At 34.4% G+C, this 20366-nt stretch overlaps 2 protein-coding genes across 12 annotated transcripts in view; one reads left to right on the top strand and one right to left on the bottom strand.

Annotated features, from left to right (window-relative positions):
• Positions 1-10911, top strand: part of RLIG1 (RNA 5'-phosphate and 3'-OH ligase 1) — a 32704-nt gene extending 21793 nt beyond the window's left edge. The window contains exons 8-9 of one of the 4 annotated variants that reach the window (XM_025881243.2): positions 6150-6181; positions 7789-7805. In XM_025881243.2, coding sequence (XP_025737028.1) covers positions 6150-6181; positions 7789-7790 — 34 coding nt within the window. In that variant the 3' untranslated portion in view covers positions 7791-7805. Of the gene's footprint in view, positions 1-4183; positions 4272-6149; positions 6304-7788; positions 7806-10215 lie in introns of those variants that run through there. The other 3 variants (XM_073900558.1, XM_025881241.2, XM_073900559.1) reach the window with 3 other exon arrangements.
• CEP290 (centrosomal protein 290) overlaps positions 1-20366 on the bottom strand; it is an 84631-nt gene that overhangs the window by 9863 nt on the left and 54402 nt on the right. For 4 of the 8 annotated variants that reach the window (XM_073900536.1, XM_073900539.1, XM_073900542.1 and 1 more), the window contains 12 exons: positions 18365-18578; positions 17279-17416; positions 15612-15833; positions 15159-15281; positions 11661-11806; positions 10949-11104; positions 8592-8715; positions 7517-8143; positions 4122-4256; positions 2896-2982; positions 1167-1331; positions 529-651 (listed from right to left, as the gene is read on the bottom strand). In XM_073900536.1, coding sequence (XP_073756637.1) covers positions 529-651; positions 1167-1331; positions 2896-2982; positions 4122-4256; positions 7517-8143; positions 8592-8715; positions 10949-11104; positions 11661-11806; positions 15159-15281; positions 15612-15833; positions 17279-17416; positions 18365-18578 — 2260 coding nt within the window. The remainder of the gene's footprint in view (positions 1-528; positions 652-1166; positions 1332-2895; positions 2983-4121; positions 4257-7516; positions 8144-8591; positions 8716-10948; positions 11105-11660; positions 11807-15158; positions 15282-15611; positions 15834-17278; positions 17417-18364; positions 18579-20366) is intronic. The other 4 variants (XM_073900541.1, XM_073900544.1, XM_073900538.1 and 1 more) reach the window with 3 other exon arrangements.

The following is a 20366-nucleotide window of genomic DNA, read 5'->3' as shown; positions in this document are numbered from 1 at the left end:
AAACCTCAATTTCAATTTATTCACTGGATCATCCATATAAGTAACAACACCTATTTGTGGGGCAAGGAATATATTTTGCAACTTAAACAGAAAGGAATCTTATTGTTTAACAAAACAATTTCATATATTCCTTACTTTGTATCAATCATCGTTCTGAGCCATGTGCACAAATATTAACTCATTTAAATCCTACAGCAGCTCTGTGAAACAGATATGTTTATTATGCCCAATATTATAGATGAGGAAATTGAGGGACAGAGAAAGGTCAGTAGTTTGCCCTTGTTTCCACAGCCAGTAAGTAATAGAGCTAGGACTTGAATCCCAGATGTGTAGCTTCTACATTATACTGCCTCTTAATTTTTTATTTTCAATGTGCCTCATGGTGAATGGATGGCAGCCATAAAAATACAATCCCTAAATCTCTTAACATCTACTCTGAAGAGACACTCTCATCAGCTTTTCCATTCAGTTTTTCAGACATATTAGTTAACATAAAAAGTAATTATTAATCAGTAATGAAAGTCATACTTTTTTAAGTTCTTTACGAAGCCTTTCATTTTCAGCAACAATCTTCTCTGTGCCTTTGGACTTGGATTCATAGTGCATGCTCAACTGATGTCCAAGATGAACTTTAAGTTTTTCTAATTCAGCCTAGTAAAAAACAAAAACAAAAAAGCACCCCTATATATTATCAAAACCAGGAAATAAAAGATCCTATAGACTCATAAAACTTAATTCAAAGCAGTTTTAGAGCCCATTTTTGATAGAATGAACCTTCCCTTTCATATGTGTCATCTAGAGCAGAGGTTCCCAACCTTGGCTACACAGTAGCATGAGCTGATGACTTAAAATCAGAGTATCTATTGGAGGACCCACCCCAAAAGATCAATGTCAGGACTGGGGGCTTATGCATCTGTATATCTGAAAACAGACACAGGTAAGGATGCTGCTGAGTGAGAACCAGTGGTCTTGAAATAAAACGACCAGTGGAGCTACTCTAATTATTCTTAGCCTTGCTTCCAGTAAGTTTTTCCATATGTGTAAAACAGTCACTGCATCCATTAAAGCCATTTTATATAGTAGGAGTATACTTAAAATCTTCCTTAAAAAATAAAAATTATAATAGTAAAAACATCCCATGCAAATGATTGCATTAAAAAAATTACCTTCAACTTTTCATTTTCCAGCTCAATATTAGCCATTTTTTCACTGGTCAGTATTCCTGATGCTTTTTTCAACTGTTCATTCTCCTTTTGGACTTTTTCAACTACTTTTTTCATTAAAGCAATGGTTTTTTCTAGTTCTGGGATTGTCTTTCCACTTCTACCAGACTACAAAAGAATATATTAACTTTTTATCTAATCAAATATCTGAGAGAGTATAATATAAAACACCAACATAAAAGGCTCATTATTACACTCAGTGTTGATTCCTAACATTTGAAGCCAAAACCTGTATTCAGTTCATCACTACAATAACCCTTTGTGATAGGAATTATAATTCTCACTGAAAATCCAAGCAAATCAAGACTCAGAGAATTTGATATTCCTAGTCATGCAGCTAATAAGTAACAGTTCAAATACTCCAGCCTTGATGTCTGTTCTAAATGAATAAACCTAAGAACCTAAATAGTCTATTTAGCTAAGGTTCTTTCCTATATACCAGAATTTTCTTTATATGAAAAAAAAAAGTCACAAAAGAAAAGTTGTGTCATTAAAGAATTCATGAGTTACCAAATCTGAATTGAGCATAATAGAGGTGATTTTCTCTAATAATAGCCATTGATCAGAAATTCAGTTTCTGTCCAATATAAATATAAGAGACATCTGAAATGAAAAAACCTAGTGTAGCATTATCAATAGAGATGGGTCGCCAATTAATAACTTTAACTGCCTATGCTTTATATTAAGGTTTTTTAACAGCTGAGCAAAAGAATCTGCTTACTTTTTTTGCATTTTAGTCAGTATTGACACTGCAATGAATAACCCTATAGTACATGATTTTAATATATACTTTCACCATTAGAAAAGGTCAAATTAACATTTTTATTTATGAAATTAATATTGCTGTCAGTGAGATGTTTGTTCTGAATACTTTTCTAATAATATTTTCACCAAATCTGTCATATATTTAATATTATTACTTGAACAAGTTTTTATATTGATTGCTTCCGTTGTGCCACTTGCTAATGAAATCATTAGGGGCTTAAATCTTCGGCCAGGGCCTCATAAGCAGCATTTATTAAGTGTAAAAAGTGAATACAAAATAACATGGGAAGAAAAATACAAGAATAAAAAAATTGGGAAACATATTTACAGAGCATTATACTAAGAAGCTGCCAGGGAAATCATGGGGCGCCTGGGTGGCTCAGTCGTTAAGCATCTGCCTTCGGCTCAGGTCATGATCCCAGGGTCCTGGGATCAAGCCCCACATCGGGCTCCCTGCTCCGCGGGAAGCCTGCTTCTCCTCTCCCACTCCCCCTGCTTGTGTTCCCTCTCTCGCTATGTCTCTCTCTGTCAAATAAATAAAATCTTAAAAAAAAAAAATAGTTACAAATGTTAGAACTGGACTAAGAGCAGTTAGTAGTTACCTTCATGAAAAGAAGGAGGATTCCTAGAAGTTAAGGGTTTTCAAGGAATGAAGAAAGATGATGTGGTGTCCCAATTGAAATAAAGTGCGTGTAAGGTGTGACAGATGATAAAATACATTGACTTGAAACACAAAGAAAAGCTTTATGATGTTTTACATTGTAGATACAGCAATATAAAAACCAAGTCTACAGGCACTAGTAAAATCATATCACTACTGTTATGACGTATCCAAACTTGTTTTTTCATTACCAACTTATCACTTCTGAAACCAAAACAAATGCATGGAATGTTCTCACACACTCACCCCTCTAACACGACCAAGTTTCCGCTCAACTTCTGCTTTTTCTTTCTTAAGAAATTCACACATTTCTTTCAAATCCCTTACTTGACTCTGAAAAATTAAAGCAAACATATAACAGTTTAACACAGCTATTGCCGCTGAAAAGGAAAGGCAAATAATTCATGTGACCTATCAATTTCTTCAACTCTCTGGCCAAACTGAACAAGATGGTCTCCACAGCAATAAGGATTTTGAACTAAGACATATGTTGAACTAACGTTCATTAATACAAGGATATTTTATATATGAATTTCAAGAAATATTTTCCACATTACTGCCTTAATAGTTTAGAACTGATTTTAACCGCCCCATAAAGTACATATGCAGACCCTTACACAGATGGTAGAGAGGAACGGTACTGGTTCTAACAATGTAAAACTCAGAATGTTCTAGAACCCAGGGCATAATTATATCATCACCAGCGAAATTAACAGATTGCTAATATTCTAGGTTAGAAAACAGAACTGAAACAATTAGCCAGCCAGAAGAAAAAAAAGATTCCCATAAATAGGATGAGATTTGGAAAACCAAAGATAAACTTACTAAAAACATCAAAATAAAATCCTAAAAGAGATAATTATCCTAATTTTTTAAAATGTAAACACTTAATTTAAAAAAAATCTAATATTTTAAAGAGTGATGATTGTTAATGAAATACACCATCCATCCTCTTGCCTCAGCGCTTTGAACTTGCCATTTCTGTTGTCTGGAACTCTTTTTCTAGTACCTGTGTGACCCACTTCCTTACCTGTCCCCTAGCTCTCTGCTAAAGTATCAGTTTATTAAGAAAGCCTTCCCCTATTACCCTAACTTAAATAGCAATTACATACACTCCCAAACCACCAACACACACACACCTTTCACACCAACTGTTTTTTCTCCTTACCATTTGACATCAGTTGACACACTATATATTGACATTTTACTTATTATCAGTCTTCCCCACTAGAATGTAAGTTCTACGAGTGCAAGAAATTTTTTGATTGCTGTTTCCTAGCACCTAGAAAAGTGCCTGACAACAAATAGGCTTTCAACAAATAATTGTTACGTGAACAAATGTAGGAAGTGTAACACTACCATAAAATTTTATGAATGTGAGTTTCTGACATCCACATTAACTAATATGAAGAGGGACAAAAAGGCTTTCACGCATTAGACTTCCTAACTAGAGTAAAGAACATTAAATTTACCTTTAATCTTGGCAAATCTTTATTTGCTTGTTCAAGCTGAAATTTTAGTTCAATATTTTCAGATGACAACTTCAAGTTTTCCCTCTGAAGATCCTGTTCTCTTTGACAATGATCATCTGACTCTATCTCGGAAGTCTTCAGGAAAATAAAGTGAGAAATATTTTTAACTTTAGTAACAAAAGTGGCATGAGACATAACGGGATAAGAAAACACTAGCTAACAGGGAACATTTTTCCTCAAAAAAATATGGAAAACTGGAGAGCTCTAGAAAAAATTGCCTCAAATAAATAAATCAGAATATAAAAATTACACGAGAAAAGGTAATGCAGTTTAATTAATATAGAAAGCAAAGTCAAGGATGTCTTAATAATGTCCACACACATAATGTCTCCATGTATACTCTCATAATGACTAAACTAATTCGTGCTAGTTTTTCCAGTCTGAAAGTATGGTTATTATTTGTTATGGATTATATTATGCCCTAAACCCTATCCTACCCTCAAATCCATATGTTGAAGTCCTAATCCTAGTACCTCAGAATGTGTCCTTATTTGGATATAGGACCTTTTCAGAGGTATTCAAGTTACAGTCATTAGGGTGAGCCCTGACCCAGTATGAGTGGTGTTCTTATGAAAGAGGGAAATTTGGATACAGAGATATGCATAGAAGGGAGGTAATGTGAAGAGACAGGGAGAAAATGGCCATCCATAAGCCAAGGAGGAGGGCCTGGAAAAGACTCTTCCTTCACAGGTGAAAGAAGTCATCAACCCTGCCAATAACTTGTTTTTTGGACTTCTGGCTTCCCGAACTGTGAGAATAAATTTCTGTCAAGCCACCAAATCTGTGGTGCTTTGTTACAATAGCCCTAGCAAACTAATACACAAACCTATAAAAAGAAGTACTTTAATTTCTTCCTCCTTCTTGGGAAAGCTCTTCTTCATCCCTTGAGCAAAAGCAATCATTCCCTCCTCTGAAATCCAGTTACACTATATTTGTATTTCTCTTGGCACAAATCCACCTTGGGTTATTATTTATGTTCATTTTTACTTCTCATTCTAAGCGACAAGTCATTCAGAAGAGAAATATGTGCTTGATTACGTTTTTACTTATCTTTCTAAGCGACAAGTCATTCAGAAGAGAAATATGTGCTTGATTACGTTTTTCTATGCAGTGGATAGAATACCACCTGCCTCGTATGAGTGTTATGAGCATCATATGAAATAATTTTGTTCAAGCACGCAGCATAGTTTTAGTTTGTCCTCCCCCATCCCTTTCTCTCTTTCTCTCTCGGACTATCAAGTCCAGAGTTATTACTCCACAGACATTAGAGTTTAAAAAATATAGTATTATACAAATATATCCATTATACATGGCTCTATACCATCTTTTTAATTAGTAGTAGGTTAAATACGTCACATTCTGATACATTTACCCTTAAGTAATAAAAACAAAAGTAAAAGAAATTAAAGACATTAAAAAATAGGATAAGAAGAGTAAAGAAATTCTAGGCTGTTGGATTCTGACCTGAAGGCACAGAACACTAGCAGAAAAACAGCACGTGTCCCCCTGCATCTGTTTGTTCAAAGCAGTGTGTGTGCATACGCATGTGTACAGTGGCACGAGAAAGCAGACAGACGTATTTGTTGAGGTCTGTACCGCAGGAATATGTCTTTGCTTATTCTCTGTCAAATCACCCAAGTATACATTCTGATTCTGCTGCTATTAGGTTAACACTAGGCAAATCATGCCACCTGCAAGGTCCTCAGTTTTTCCAGCTTACAAATGAAGACACAAGATGGGGTAATTTTTAAGGCCTCTTCAGACACAGAAATCTGTAATGCCCTGTCCCAGAGCTCTTCTGTCACCCTCACTTCATCTCTTCTGTCTCCAATAGCTATTTAACAAATGAAAAACACCTATGGGCACCACTGATAGACATAAAATATATTAAGTATCACTCATAGAAGACTACTTCTACCTTATTTCTGGCTTATGATCTCACATCAGGTTTTTTTTTTTTTTTAACAGTTCTCTCCTCACTAAAACATGGAGGCAATTATGTAAGTACATATGGATCATTTCCCCCCCATTCTCAAAAAACAAAATTAAAAGTATTAGTTGAAATTGTCCAAACTTCTGGAAAATAAATTCTAATGAAACTCTGTTCTATAAAAATAATATAAATAAAATTCTTACATAGTGAATTTTATGAGACTTCCAATTCTTGCATAGAAGAGGAATCCTGCTAAAAGGGATACACTGCTAGGGGCGCCTGGGTAGCACAGTTGGTGAGGTGTCCAACTCTTGGTTTCAGCTCAGGTCAGGATCTCAGGGTTGTGAGACTGAGCCCCACACTGCTCCGTGCTCAGCACGGAGTCTGCTTGAGATTCACTCTCCCTCTCTGCCCCTCCCCACTGTGTGCTCTCTCTCTAAAATAAATAAATCTTAAAAAAAAAATACAAAACACGGGGGAGGGGATACACTGCTAGAAACCAAATTCTTAGTGGATGGGAGTTAAACAAACACTCACTGGAAGCCTCCTAAATTAATTACTATCAAAAAAAAAAAAGCATTATGAACCTGGATAAAGAAATAAGAATTAAGTCACTTTCATCCATTTTCCCTTCACATTTAAATGTTTGCTTTTCGTGATGTTTTTAGGACTCGGGTGACTGGAACATCTAGGTGGAAAGGATAAAAAAAAAAAAGATAAATGCTATTTGATTTCATCTGGGGGCAAACTTGTCTAGTCTGTACTGCACTGTAAATGGACCAAAAGTAGTGCATCACAAGAGAGATCACAGAGTTAGACCTGTGGTTAGATCCTGGTTCTGCATCACTAGAGATGTTACTCATGCTCCAAGCTTCCCATGTAAAACAGAAACAGTCTGCAAAGTGCTATGAAAATTATACCTAGGCACATCATAGACAACAACACAGGCAAACTCCCTTTTTTCACTATAAAAAAGTATTTGTCATATACTGTGTAGCAAAAAGATGACCAAAGAATGTCACACAGTATCAACACATTTTTACTCACAGTAGTCACTGTAGTAGAAGTTTGTGATGAGACTTCAGAGCATCCTGAATTAGAAATTTCTAAGGCAAAATTAATACCTCTAAAGAGCCTGATTTTTGTCACCCTGTTATCGAAGCTAATTCTTTTTAAGTGAGTACCAGTGGTAAAACAGTGAGTACTAAAATGAATTAGGAAGTGCATAACCATTAATTTTTGAAGGAACTAGTCAAATATTAGAGCTTAAGACACATTTCATGAATAGTTAATTTTTTTACAAATCCTATACAATTTATTTCCATTTGCACCACATATGTACACCACTTGCTAGAGAAGAATTCAGCTAACACACACACACAGGACCGCCATCGACTCAGACCTGGGACACTTCATCTCTTGGCTGGACGGGTACATCGGCGTCAGAATCTGCCTGTGTGACCTCCTCAGCACACTGATTCAGGGTGGCAGCAACTGTAGCATAATCAGGGTCCTCTCTGGCAGATTCTTCTGGATCCAAGTGGTTGTTGGGACTCACATCTTCAGCTATGTGTCCCTTTACTTCATCATTCTTGCCTAGCTCATTCTCTTCCTTGTTCTTATGTTCCTGTTTATTATTTTCACAACAATCTTGATTAATTTTCTTAATTTCAGGATCCGGTGCATTTTCAAAATTGGACTTAACATCTGCCAAGATACCATTAGTTGACCTAAATGGACTTGACTTATTTTTTGGTCTTGTCTCAGATTTATTTAACTCCATAGGATCTACAATATCTTCTGCTGTGTGTTTTTCTTCTTTACTGTAATACTGTAGAATATTTTTAGGTACCTGATGATATAAGTTGTCACTGGCATCTAATCCCTTCCCATTTTTAATTCTGAAAACTGTTAAGGGTTTTTTTTTGTTCCGGTGTAAAGTGTTCTTTTTGTGAAAAGTATTTTGCCTGTATTTATTAACACGGGTAGCAAGGGTAGAAAGCGTAGTTGTGTCACATAACAGATTCTGCTTGAAGCAGAAGAGAAGAAACATGAAAAGAAGAAGAAAAAAATAACAAAAATATACACACTATTTGTTTTAAAGTAAGATACAACAAACAATATTAATATCTTTTTATAAAGGAAAACTAGAAATATATAGCATGTTTGAATGGAAACAATGCTATGACATACTTTTCTAATTCACCCAATTGTATGTTCTTGCCACAGCAAAACTCAAAATGATAATTTCATTTAAAATCTCATTTGTAATAAAGTTTTATGCAATGCATAAGAATCTTAAGTTTACTTATGTAAGAGGATTAAAGAAGTTCATATACACCACACCTGGTAAAAATAAAAGTTGGATTTACTGCATTAATATTATAAGAAGAATCTAAGGTTCTGGGTCAGGTAAAGGTAGAAGTTAATATCACTTTTAAACTTTAAAAACAGAAAAACAAAAGGTGTGCACTTACTGAAGTTCTAGAATATGCCCCCTTTGAAAACTGTTTTTCTAAAACATGAAGTTTTTCTTGGAGGTATCTATTTTGTAAACGTAAATCTTCTATGACAGAATCTCGAGGAAGAGCTTGGCGGGTCCTATGAGAAACAACAACAGACTCTTAACTATTCAAACTTCAACTCTCCACAGCTTTACTATATCAAAATACAGAAAAGAAAGAAAATATATATTAACACTGTATTTATTTGAAATTCCACAAAACTTGTAAACTTTACAAAAATCAGGACACGACTATTTATAGTATAAAGTGATCTTATACAGAGGATTAGCTGCAGGGCTCTTTTGAATGATGAGTTAACAAGTGTATTTTGATTTACAGAAATCATCTTTAAAGAATATGCATCTATTTATATGGAACTGTATAAGACAAATCAAAATAGCCACTATTTTTAAAACATAGAATTTAACTTCATAACATCTGTGTGCTTCTCGAGAAGCTCAAGGATTCAAAAAAGGCTCTTGGTGATGCCACGGAACAATCTGTTACTCCGAGTCTCATGTGCATGGCCTACCCTAACTGTCCAGGAGTCTACCTTTACTAAGGCAAAAAAATCTACTCTTACCCACCCATGAAAGCTTCACCCCTGCCACTATGTCTCTGCTAGGGTTCTGCTCTCTTGGAATGTCCCTCCTCCCTTTAATATCTAGCTCTGATTCATTAAATTTAGAAATTCAGGTTGAACTGAGAAGGTAAGTTCCATCTTTTCTATCAAATCTTCTCCAATTACTTCAGCCCACATATATTCACCTTATTAGAAAAACAAAAACAAAATACTCTAAAAGTATTAGGTTTCAAAACTAAAATATTTTGATCCTTGTGAAAACTGCAAAGGAGAAAAAAGGGTTTGATGTTGTTCTGAACATATGTTTAGATCAAGATAACCAAGGAAGGGAAGGAGCCACTGGTGGGATCAGATGTAACTATATAAGAGGTGTCAAAAGAAAGAATTCTTCAATCGCTTTTTTCTTCTTCATCACGGAAAGTTCTGAGGGATTTAAGAAACAACGATTTAGGAAAAAAGGAAAGGAATGTAGGTACTCAGGAGTGTTCCTTTAAAGGAGTTCACATTACATTAACACTGACACAATCACAGGCATTAATAAAGCAATAATGGTATTTTTTGAAGATTAATAGAAAGGGGAAAAATATGATAAATTTAAGAACAGCAAGTATCCTCATATCCAAATATGACAGGTAGGTACCAGACTTTAAAAATGATCATTAAGATGATCTTGGATAGCTTGTCAAGTATTTAGTAGGGGAAGTGTCAGATTATATAAAACTAACTGAAGTTCATCTAAGAAGAAATGAATGAAACGTTATTACAGTTTCAGTTGTTAGGATATGATTTTATTTTGCTTTGCATGACTGATTATATCAGAAGACAGCTTGGAAAGAGGGGACGAAACAAAAAAATTTCAAAGGCTCTGCTAAAGAAATGGCACAGCATGTGGCGGGGGGGTGGTGTGGAGGGGGGGATCTGATTCTAGGTACGTGGAGTAAACATATCCAATCTTGTCTCTCCCAAATGCATGGAACAACTATTTGAAAACTTTGAAAAGTAAATATTTTACAGATTGGGACAGCATACCAGAATTACCTATCAGCAAATGGGCAGTGATTTACCTCTCCTCTTCCTCTGGTCTTTCTTGACCTGAATACAACATTGATTGAAAACTGAAGGTGAGTGTTAGTACTGAGGAAGAAAGCCCCAGATTTCGTTCGAAGTACCAAAAGGGGGAGCCCTAGGAAAACGGAAAGTATCAGGGAGATCACAGAAAGGGAGGAACTCAAGAAAGGGATCTTGTAAAGTTGTCTATGAACTTCTGGGCTCAGTGCTGAGCTGTGTGTGCACAGATCTAATCTTAGAGTAGCAAAGACTCAAAGAACTGAACTAACAAACCAAAGACAGCCCATGTACTAGACTTCCAAACTGGGAGGGGCACAGGCAGGACAGATCCAAAGAGACTGGAAAGGCTTTGAAAACAAAACTGATACTAGAACCACAGCCCACAGAAAGCAGGTTGGAACTTGAGGCCTGAACCTATCCAGACTGACTGCCTGCTAAAACAAAATTATCCACATTTTCCATAGAATTTAACCAAGATCCAGAGTTTTACCACATAATATTCAGAAGTTCAAGAATACAGTCCAAAATTAGGTGGCATACAAAGAACCAGGAATATCTTAACTCACATGGGAAAAGACAACAGAACCCAAGCCTAAAGTAATACACATTCATTATATCAGTTACTATGGGTCAGTTTTCTTCATTATAACGGGTACCACATTTTCATGAAACAGCCTACCTCATATATGAAATGTCATTTTCTAAGTCAAGATTTCTCTTTTTCAATTCTTCCAACTCTTTTTCTGACTCCAAAGCTCGCACTCCCATAACTTGATCAACAGTAATGCCGGTTGTTTTTAGTTTCCTCTGCAAAGTAAGTTTCTCTTTGTCAGCTCTGTGGGATTTAATATAGCATCATGAAAATATATAATTCACTGTTTTGCGTTCAGTTTATTAAACCACAGCTTACTCAATTACAATACCAACATAAAAAAATTAGACCTTTCTGTATTTGCTATAAGTTAACTTATTTCAAAATTATAGGAACTCCATTTATAAATTGTTAAAATATTTATTTTTAAGATTTTATTTATTTGGGGGAGAGAGCATGCACACAAGCATGGGGGAGGGACAGAGGGAAAGGGAGAAGCAGACACCCCGCCAAGCAGGGAGCCAGATGCGGGACTCGATCCCAGGACCCTGGGATCATGACCTAAGCCGAAGGCAGACACTTAATCAACTGAGCCAGCCAGACACCCAAAGTGTTAAATACTTTTAAACACATTTTAAAGAAAATAAAAAGTGAACCATAGATAATAAATGATAATTAAAACTAGGAAATTTCTCAAGTATGATATCAAATATGTACTATCAATTACAAAAAAAAATGACAACTTCCAAATCAATTAAAGACTTTGCACATAATTAATTAGGCTTAAATTTAAACTCACTTGGCAAAAAGATCCTTCAAAGTATTCAACTGCTTTGTTAGAATATAGACTTCCCCCTCTTTTTCTTTCAACTTGTTTCTAATACCCTCTATTTTGGTTTGCCATTTTTTACCTTCTTCCCACCTAATTAATTCTTCTTTAGCACTCTGTAAACAATAACAAAGGAGAAAATTACCAATGTTTTTAATTTCAAGATTTATCAATTACAATTTACTAGAGCAATGATAAATCAGTACTTCTTAGAGAATATGTAAATACATTCATTTTGCTGTGTAACTTCTAGAATCTTTAGACATGCCAAGCTATTAGCAAAAATGCCATTCAGCTTAAGCGTTCTGTGTTCTATTACTTGACAGATGATATTCTAGGGAACAGTCTGGACTAATGCCAACAGACTTAGGAGTCTTTAAGATTCTAATAAAGCTGATCATGACCAAAGTAAGCTTCTAACAAAGAATGTATATGTACAAAGGACCAACTCAATTTTAACCAAAATAGCTATCTTCTAGCATCATAGCCCCTTCAAATTTTCAATGCACATGATTTCTCTTATTCAATAGATGTTTATATAGTGCTAATCATCTGCCAAATACTACTCTAGGCACTAGAAGTAGAAGCAATGAATAAACCAGAGAAAAAGTATTACAGTCTAATTTATGTTGGTTGGGTGGATTAGGGAAAGGGAGCAAAATATAGACAAAAAGAAAGAAAAAAATATTTTGTAGTAAGTTAGCTGGTGATAAGTGCTAAAAAAAAAAAGAACAGTGAAGAGAATTAGCTAATGGCATTAGCAATGCTATTGGGTCATATAAACTGCCAATAGAATACATTTGTATCAGTCTGCATTTGTAGCTCTGAATTCCTATTAATGCTACAAGACTACTTCATTATGTTTTCTAGTGTAGTATGTCAGAGCATTTCCATATTGAAATATGAGAAATATCTATTATTTTTATGTTATTTTTTGTTTCGCCTTTATATTTCATTTATAATGATTTTTTTGAAATTACACACGTAGGTAGTTTCCAGTAACCATAAATTTCATATGGAATAGTACAGAGGATGTTATGAAACACTGTATTTATTACAAAAGGCAATGTTGGGGCTGAAAGAGTTAAAAGCCATAGTATAAAGTCAAATGCCCAACTAAGATAAGTTGCCTTTATCAAAACCGTCTTCTTTCACACTGGCCAATTTTTGCCTTATTTATTTAGGTAACAAGTATTCTTTTAAAAAATGTAAAAACTTCAGTGTTTGATCATTATTAATTTTTTTCTGAATTTTGTGACTTCCAGAAATGTAAGTATTAGTTTGGGCATAATGGTATATAAGTAAATAATTCTGCAACATTGGAGTGCTTTGTAGGGATTGAGCAATTCTAACCATCTGACATTATCCTTTGAATTAAGACTGAGCAAAACAAGGCTGAAATAATTTAAAAATGAACCACAACAGCAAAGCAATAACAAAGGCAAATGTCACCAAGGATCTGTTCTAGACTGGGGGAGAAGAGAGGATGCAGAGAGAAGTTCTCTTTTCATATTTTCTGTACCAATAGCCGCTCAGGCATGGATTTCAGAATAATATAACTGTATTTTAAATTTTTCATTCATTTAACAAATACTGAGCATCTAATACATGCCAAGGACTGTTGTAGGTGATGGGGATACAACAATAAACAAAACAGGCAAAATTCCTGCCATTAAAGCTTATAGTCCAAAAGATGAACACACAGATAAGTAAATCTCTAGTATGTCAGATAATAATAAATGCTATGGGGAAAAGTATAGCAGCTAAGAAACAGGAATACAAGGCATGGGGGTGGGTTTTGGTATCTCATATAGATAGGCTATAAAGAGTTGACAGAAAAGGGTGTAGAAATTTCAATACAAAAGCATTTTTTGAATATAAAAACATTCATAAATTACAAATGCCCCATACTGTGGAATTTGAAATAATCCTTTCGCTAGATTCCTGGATACAAATTTGAATATTAGGGTTGCTCTTTGTGTTCGCTTTTCCTAATTAGTAATAATATCATACAGTGGTATTGACTGGATGGCTTACAAAAGACCTGCACATAATGTTTCATTCGATTGTCAAAATAATCTTGGGAAACTGGCAATGCAAGTTGTATCATTTCTATTTTCAGGAGAAATAAACTGAAACACAGGTTATGAGTCCAGGCAAAGCCACAAGGCTACTGAGGTATTCTGCTAGGAATCAGGTTAGGAACATTAAAGGCGGGGAGGCAGCAAAGAAAGCAATCTGGAAGAGTGAGGACATTTTTATCTTAGGATTTTTACCAGCAAAGCTTCTGACTGCAAGTATGTTGTGGTTCAATGTATACAAATGCAAATATTTTAATAAAAATTATACTAACATTGGTGAATTTCCATAGGTAAAATGAATTTTGGAATATACTCTATTGAGATATTTTAATTCCATTACTAATTTCTATTCAGTGGCATTAAAAATACTTTCTTTTTATGTTCATGCTATTGAAATTATTTTATAGATATTGAATATTTTCTGGGTAAATTTTACAAAAAAATTTTTCCTAATCTTAGCTCCTTTGTTGTGATTTTCTACAGGGGCAAACATTACTACTAACACCTATTTCCCAGGTCTCTCTTGATACTTCCAATGTTACTGATACAAATCTTCAGTTTATTATTTGTAATAAATTATATGCATTTTAGCAAATTTTAGGGGATTTGATGGGATTGATAATTTCTGTTAGTAATTTTTATTACAAAATAGTTTATTAGTTAACCTGTTAGAAAATTTTAAGCAACTTTTCTCACATTTCAGAATCAATTTATGAGTAGTTTGGTTACTGATTACTACAAATATTGATTTTATTCCAAATCACTTTGTTTACCCTGAACTAACAGTCCAGTCTATGGAAGGATAAAAAGGACACATTTGGGTCAAGGTAGCAGACTAAAAATGCCCAACTTTCTTTCCCAAAATCAAAAGCACCAATTTATGTAAAAAATTAGGCTGGGGAGAAGTTGGACAGGGAAAGTGTGAGGGGATTTTAGAGGTAATACAATGTCAGGAAGAGGACATTCTAGTAACTTCTGAGGAAGAGTTACATTATAGGAATATCCTGTAAATTCTTAAAGGACAGAAAGTTGTCTTAGACTTCTCTATATTATTCGATACATTTATAGTATGTATTAGGTCCTCAAATTAATACAGTTGATCTTCTGTTCATCAGTTATATAATTTAACTTAGTCTATCATTACCTTTTTTTTTTAAGATTTTACTTATTTATTTGAGAGAGAGAATGGGAGAGAGAGAGCATGAGAGGGGGGAGGCTCAGAGGGAGAAGCAGACTCCCCGCTGAGCAGGGAGCCCGATGTGGCACTCGATCCCGGACTCCAGGATCATGACCTGAGCCGAAGGCAGTCGCTTTACCAACTGAGCCACCCAGGTGCCCAAGTCTATCATTACCTTAAACATATTAATCAGTATGTTTCTTCACATACCTTTTCTTTCACAGGCTTTATTTCTGCCTCATCCACCTTTCTTTCCACTTGGCTTTCTAGCTTTTTAATTTTCTTTTGGAGTTCTTCAATTAAACTTTGTTTATTATCTATTAGAGGTTTCCCCTGAAATATAAGATGTATTTTTACATTTTACAAGTAAAAAACTATCAAACAAAATACACAATATTCCAATTACAGAAACTTTCCAAGGCTATAGCCATCTTTTCTAAATGCACTATTGATATAGAACATAGTAGCTACTTCTGCATTTTAAAAATAAACTACTCTAAAACGACAGATATGACAGAGGTCACTGAAGGAATTAGCTACCTTAAACAAAGTGATCTGAAAGCTAGTTTTAGCAAATAATATAGATGAAATTAAAAAGTGGGAATAAACCACTACCTATATATTTTAAATCAAAGACATTATCCCAATTAAATATAAAATCACCTGTAATCCACTGGTTAGTCTTTTAATTTGCCTTTTCAGTTCATCATTCTCTTGATCAATTCCATCTTTCTCTCTAAGCATTTTATTATAGGCTTTTTGTTTTTTTTGTAGTTCATTGGTTAAATCATTCAAATTATCAGTGAGTGAGTTTTCTCTGTTTTTGCTTGTTTTAAGAGCTTCTTTCAATTTTAAAAGATTTTCACTTAAATCGTCAATTTGTGACTGCAAGTAAAGAAAGGTTTAGTTCATAAATCTTCATCAAATATCAACAATAAAACAATACATCTATTACTTAATAAAAAGGAAGTTTCTATCTAAATTTTTATTAAATTAAATTATTAATACTTATTAAAAAGGTTTAGTTAATGATTATTAAATTAAAACTTATTAAAAATAAAGTTTCAATCTAAATTTTTACGTTCATGGGGGAAAAACCCACTAACAACTTGATTTAATGCTGGCAATTTTGGAAACAAAAATTCTAAGTAAAATGTTTCTTAATTCTATTAGGAAGAAGTAGTTAGTAATGGTGTATCCTTTGCTAATCTCTAAAATGATAACATGAATACAATCAAAACATTTATATTATAAAAACCACATGTTTTGTTTCAATATCCAAGTTTAGATATTTACTTGAATTACTCCTTAGTACATACTTCTGTACTTGAAAGTTTGAGCCCCACAGTGGGTGTAGAGATTACTAAACAAAAAAATAAATGAAAAACAAACAAACAAACAAGCCTAAGTACAATCCAGTCCCTACAGAGATTAATGGTGGTGAAGAGGACATACAAATAAACTGAGTAAATCAAAATTATAAACATATAAAAAGTGGATTTTTCATTTTATGCAGAATGTACTACATGAAACTTTGCGTAAAGAAATTTAAAACTCATTATGAAACCTATATGTTTTGTAAAAAAATTTTAAATCACCATATCTAATGACTGATCAGAAATGAAAACAAAGTACATTGCCAAAAAATAAATAAATAACTTAAAAAAAGGCTTCTGCTGAGTCAGGCAGCTCTATGGATTGATTACATGTCAGGAACTATATAATCCCCCTAAATTATTTCAGGGAGAAAAAAAGGAAAGCTAATTAACTCATATTATAAACTAGCAAAAATTAGAAAATTCTGATAAAGCAAAAGAAAAACAAAACAATGAAATCTACACACCTATCTCACTTATCAACATAGAAACAAAAATTCTAAGTAAAATGTTTCTTAGTTCTATTAGAGAGAAGTAGTTAATAATGGCATATCCTTTCCTAATCTCTAGGATGATAATCAGAGTGAGTACAATAAAGATTCTTATTGTTCAAAACTGAGGGACGCCTGGGTGGCTCAGTCGGTTAAGTGGCTGCCTTCGGCCCGGGTCATGATCCCAGAGTCCTGGGATCGAGTTCCAAATCAGGCTCCTTGCTCAGCAGGGAGCCTGCTTCTCCCTCTCTCTCCCTCTGCTTGTGATCTGTCAAATAAATAAAATCTCTAAAAAAAAACCAAACCCCCCAAAAAAACCCAAAAATCAATATATATATATCCACCAATAATTCATTAGAATAACTTCCCTATTCATTATCAAAATTACTATATGTCAAAGTGGATCCTCTTCCAATAGCAATTATAAGGTATTTTGTTATATTGATGCATGTGTTAGGTTCACCTTTAGTTCTTTAGTATGTCGATCAACAATTTGTTGAACATTGAGATTTGCCTCTTTCTGAGAAGTTGCAGAAATAATACGTTCTTCTGCTGCTGCTGTCATTTCTGCCCGGAGTTCCAAAAGTGCTCGACTAAGTGCCTGAAAATTAAAACATATGTACTTTTTAAGAAATTAGTATTTTATACGAGCAACATGTAATACAAAAAATTAACATGCTTTATTACTTTTAACTCTTTCCTAAAATACCATGTGTTTATGCAAACATAATTCACAACCTAACAGTCCAAATTTTTCAAATGAATTTCCTTTAGTAATTGCATTCAGTTCTTTCCAAATTGAGTGTGAGAGACTTCAAAATCTTGACAATAGTAATTTTGAGAACCCAGCATTAAATCAAGACATTTATATTATAAAAACCACATGTTTTGTTTCAATATCCAAGTTTAGATATTTATTTGAATTACTCAGTACATACTTCTGTGTGAAATTAATTGAATTTATACAGACAAGGAAAATTATAGGATTAGAAAAAAGGCTTAAAATTTGCCAATAAATTTCCTAAGCTAGCATAGAAAAACAGCAGCACCTTCTAAATCAATTGAGTATATCAAATCTGAGATAAGCTTTAAAAACTAATACATTAGATAATCCACTGACCAACTGCTTCTCAAAAAACTATCTCTGTGACCTCCTTCTTTAAACTTTCCTCCTGTCATATCTCCCTCCTGCTCCCCAAAATTGTTCAATTATTCAAATTGTTCAAAATAGCCTTAGTAGCATAAAATCCCAGTTAGAAAAGGAGAGAAAATAATAGGATTAAGATTTCCCCTTATTTCCTATTGATAACTCACAAATCAAACTGATGACAGCATAAAAAAATTTGGACTATATCTGTACTTAAAAACACCACCAAATGGCTATTAAAATGAATTATCTTGAAAAATTCTGCTTAACAGCATAAGACAAAGCTCATACTTTTATTACAACAGAGAGATATATGCTATCATCTTTTACAAGTCTTCTCTAAAAGCAATCTATTACCACATATATTTCCTAAATATTGGTAATAACTCTGTTGTTACTCACTTTTTGTTGTTTCTCTTTCAAGGCTAACTGGCTCTTTAGCCGTTCTACTAGATTTCTCATTGTAGTTGTTGGAGCTCTTGAATTTGCTTCTTTTTGAGCCTGAAGTTCAGATTTTAAACTCTGTGACTCCTTTTGTGAGTGGGCCAGAAGACACCTTAAATCCTCGACTTCTGCTTTCACTTTTTTCACTTCATCTGCATGGTTTTCTTGGAGCCTAACGTAAGCAAACGTATGTATTTAAGGGAGTGGTTGCTGCAATTAATACTTTGATACAAATTTTATAAAGAGCAAATGTTTGGTCCTAAGTATCCTTACAACCTAAGTCTTGATTCAAATCAAAACAAGAACAATTCTTTGTTCACATCATTTAACTCTTAAACTTAACATAAAATAGACTTTTCCTTTTAGTTTGTATACTACTGTTGACAACGATCACATGAAGTAATTTTGTGGCTCTAGACAATATAATGAACAAAATTGCACTTTAAATACTACGTCTCCTGCAAGCTATACCAAAAACTGAGGTTACCTCAAATAATCAAATTACAAAAATAGGAGGTTTTAGTAAAGAAAACACACAGATCTAGGATTTCCTAAGGCACATTAAAATACACGTATCAATGTGCACACTGAGAATAAAAGTGTAATTTTAGCGAGCATGACATGATAAGGTAGAAAACAATGACTCAAGTATTTTATGTGGCAAAAATTTATATATACAAGGTAATTTCAAAGGATGGTTATTTTCTACACCCAGAAATTATATTCAAAAGCACAAGCATTTTATATACCAAAACATGACAGAAACTTACTACACCAAAAATAACATTTCATGTATAAAATTTAATACAATGGGGAAAATTAGATTGAAAAGATACCAAATAGGGCGCCTGGGTGGCTCAGTCAGTTAAGCATGGGATTCTTGATTTTGGCTCAGGTCATGATCTCAGGGTCATGAGATCGAGCCCCATATCAGGCTCTGTGCTGGGCGTGGAGCCTGCTTAAGCTTCTCTCTCTCTCTCTCCCACTGCCTACCACCCCACCCCCCACCCTGCCCGTGCTTGGGTGCAGGTGCACTTTCTCTCACGCGCACGTGCAAAAATAATAATAATAAAAGAAAAGATACCAAATACTATTGCTGATTCTCTTTTCTTTTAGAGAATAATTTCTTAAAGTGGTACCTTCTTAATAAAGCAAAAGTATTAATTTTATCAGAGATATATTGGATAAGTAGGTTAAGAATAAAAAGTTCTACTAACAACTTCAGAGCTGGAATGGAATTATAAAGTCAAGTAGTTCAACTTTCCCCTTTTTTCAGATAAGAAACTGAGGTCCAGAGAGACAGCTCTGTTAGGTAGTAGCCAGACAAGAGCTGTGGAAGGAACGCCCTCAGATAGAGTCCCAAGTCCCTGAAGGGGAATAACAGAGATGTGAGCTGGGGCAAGGATGGTGATAATAATAAAAAAACAAAACAAAACAAAGCAAAACAAAAAAAGTTACACATTATAAGCCCGGGAGCTCAACATCCTGACTTTGTGGCTTCCAAGGCCTTGGGCCTGACAGATCACAAACCACAGGTGCAGAACCTGTGCTCTCTCCTTCCACCTCTTCCCAGGGTAACCCCTAGACTCACTATAATGTGTTTGCACTGTGGGCGCAGCTTCCCCCCAACCCCCTTGAGAAGGACTGCTAAGATGGTTCTGGTACAAACCTTGTAGAGTCAAAAACTCCTCCTCCCAACCTGCAGGATTTTCCCAAATGACCGGAAGTGGCCTCCATTACAGACCACCCCGCTTATGTCACAGCAATTCCAAGCCCAGAGAAACCCAATAGTATCATTTCAAAACAACCTAGGGGAACACGCCCGTTCTCCCACTTTCACTTTAATAAACTGCTTTGTGCTTGCTACTTTCCTTCTGGCAGTCTTTATTCAAGCGCTGATCCCCGTGCAAATATCTTCTTTTTTTTTTTTTTTAAAGATTTTATTTATTTATTCATGAGA

This window comes from Callorhinus ursinus, unplaced genomic scaffold, assembly GCF_003265705.2.
Source record: "Callorhinus ursinus isolate GAN/ISIS: 27379988/994484 unplaced genomic scaffold, GSC_fseal_2.0 scaffold14, whole genome shotgun sequence".
Taxonomy (NCBI): domain Eukaryota; kingdom Metazoa; phylum Chordata; class Mammalia; order Carnivora; family Otariidae; genus Callorhinus; species Callorhinus ursinus.
Note: the sequence above shows the minus strand (reverse complement) of the source record. Positions and strands in the feature narration are given on the sequence as shown.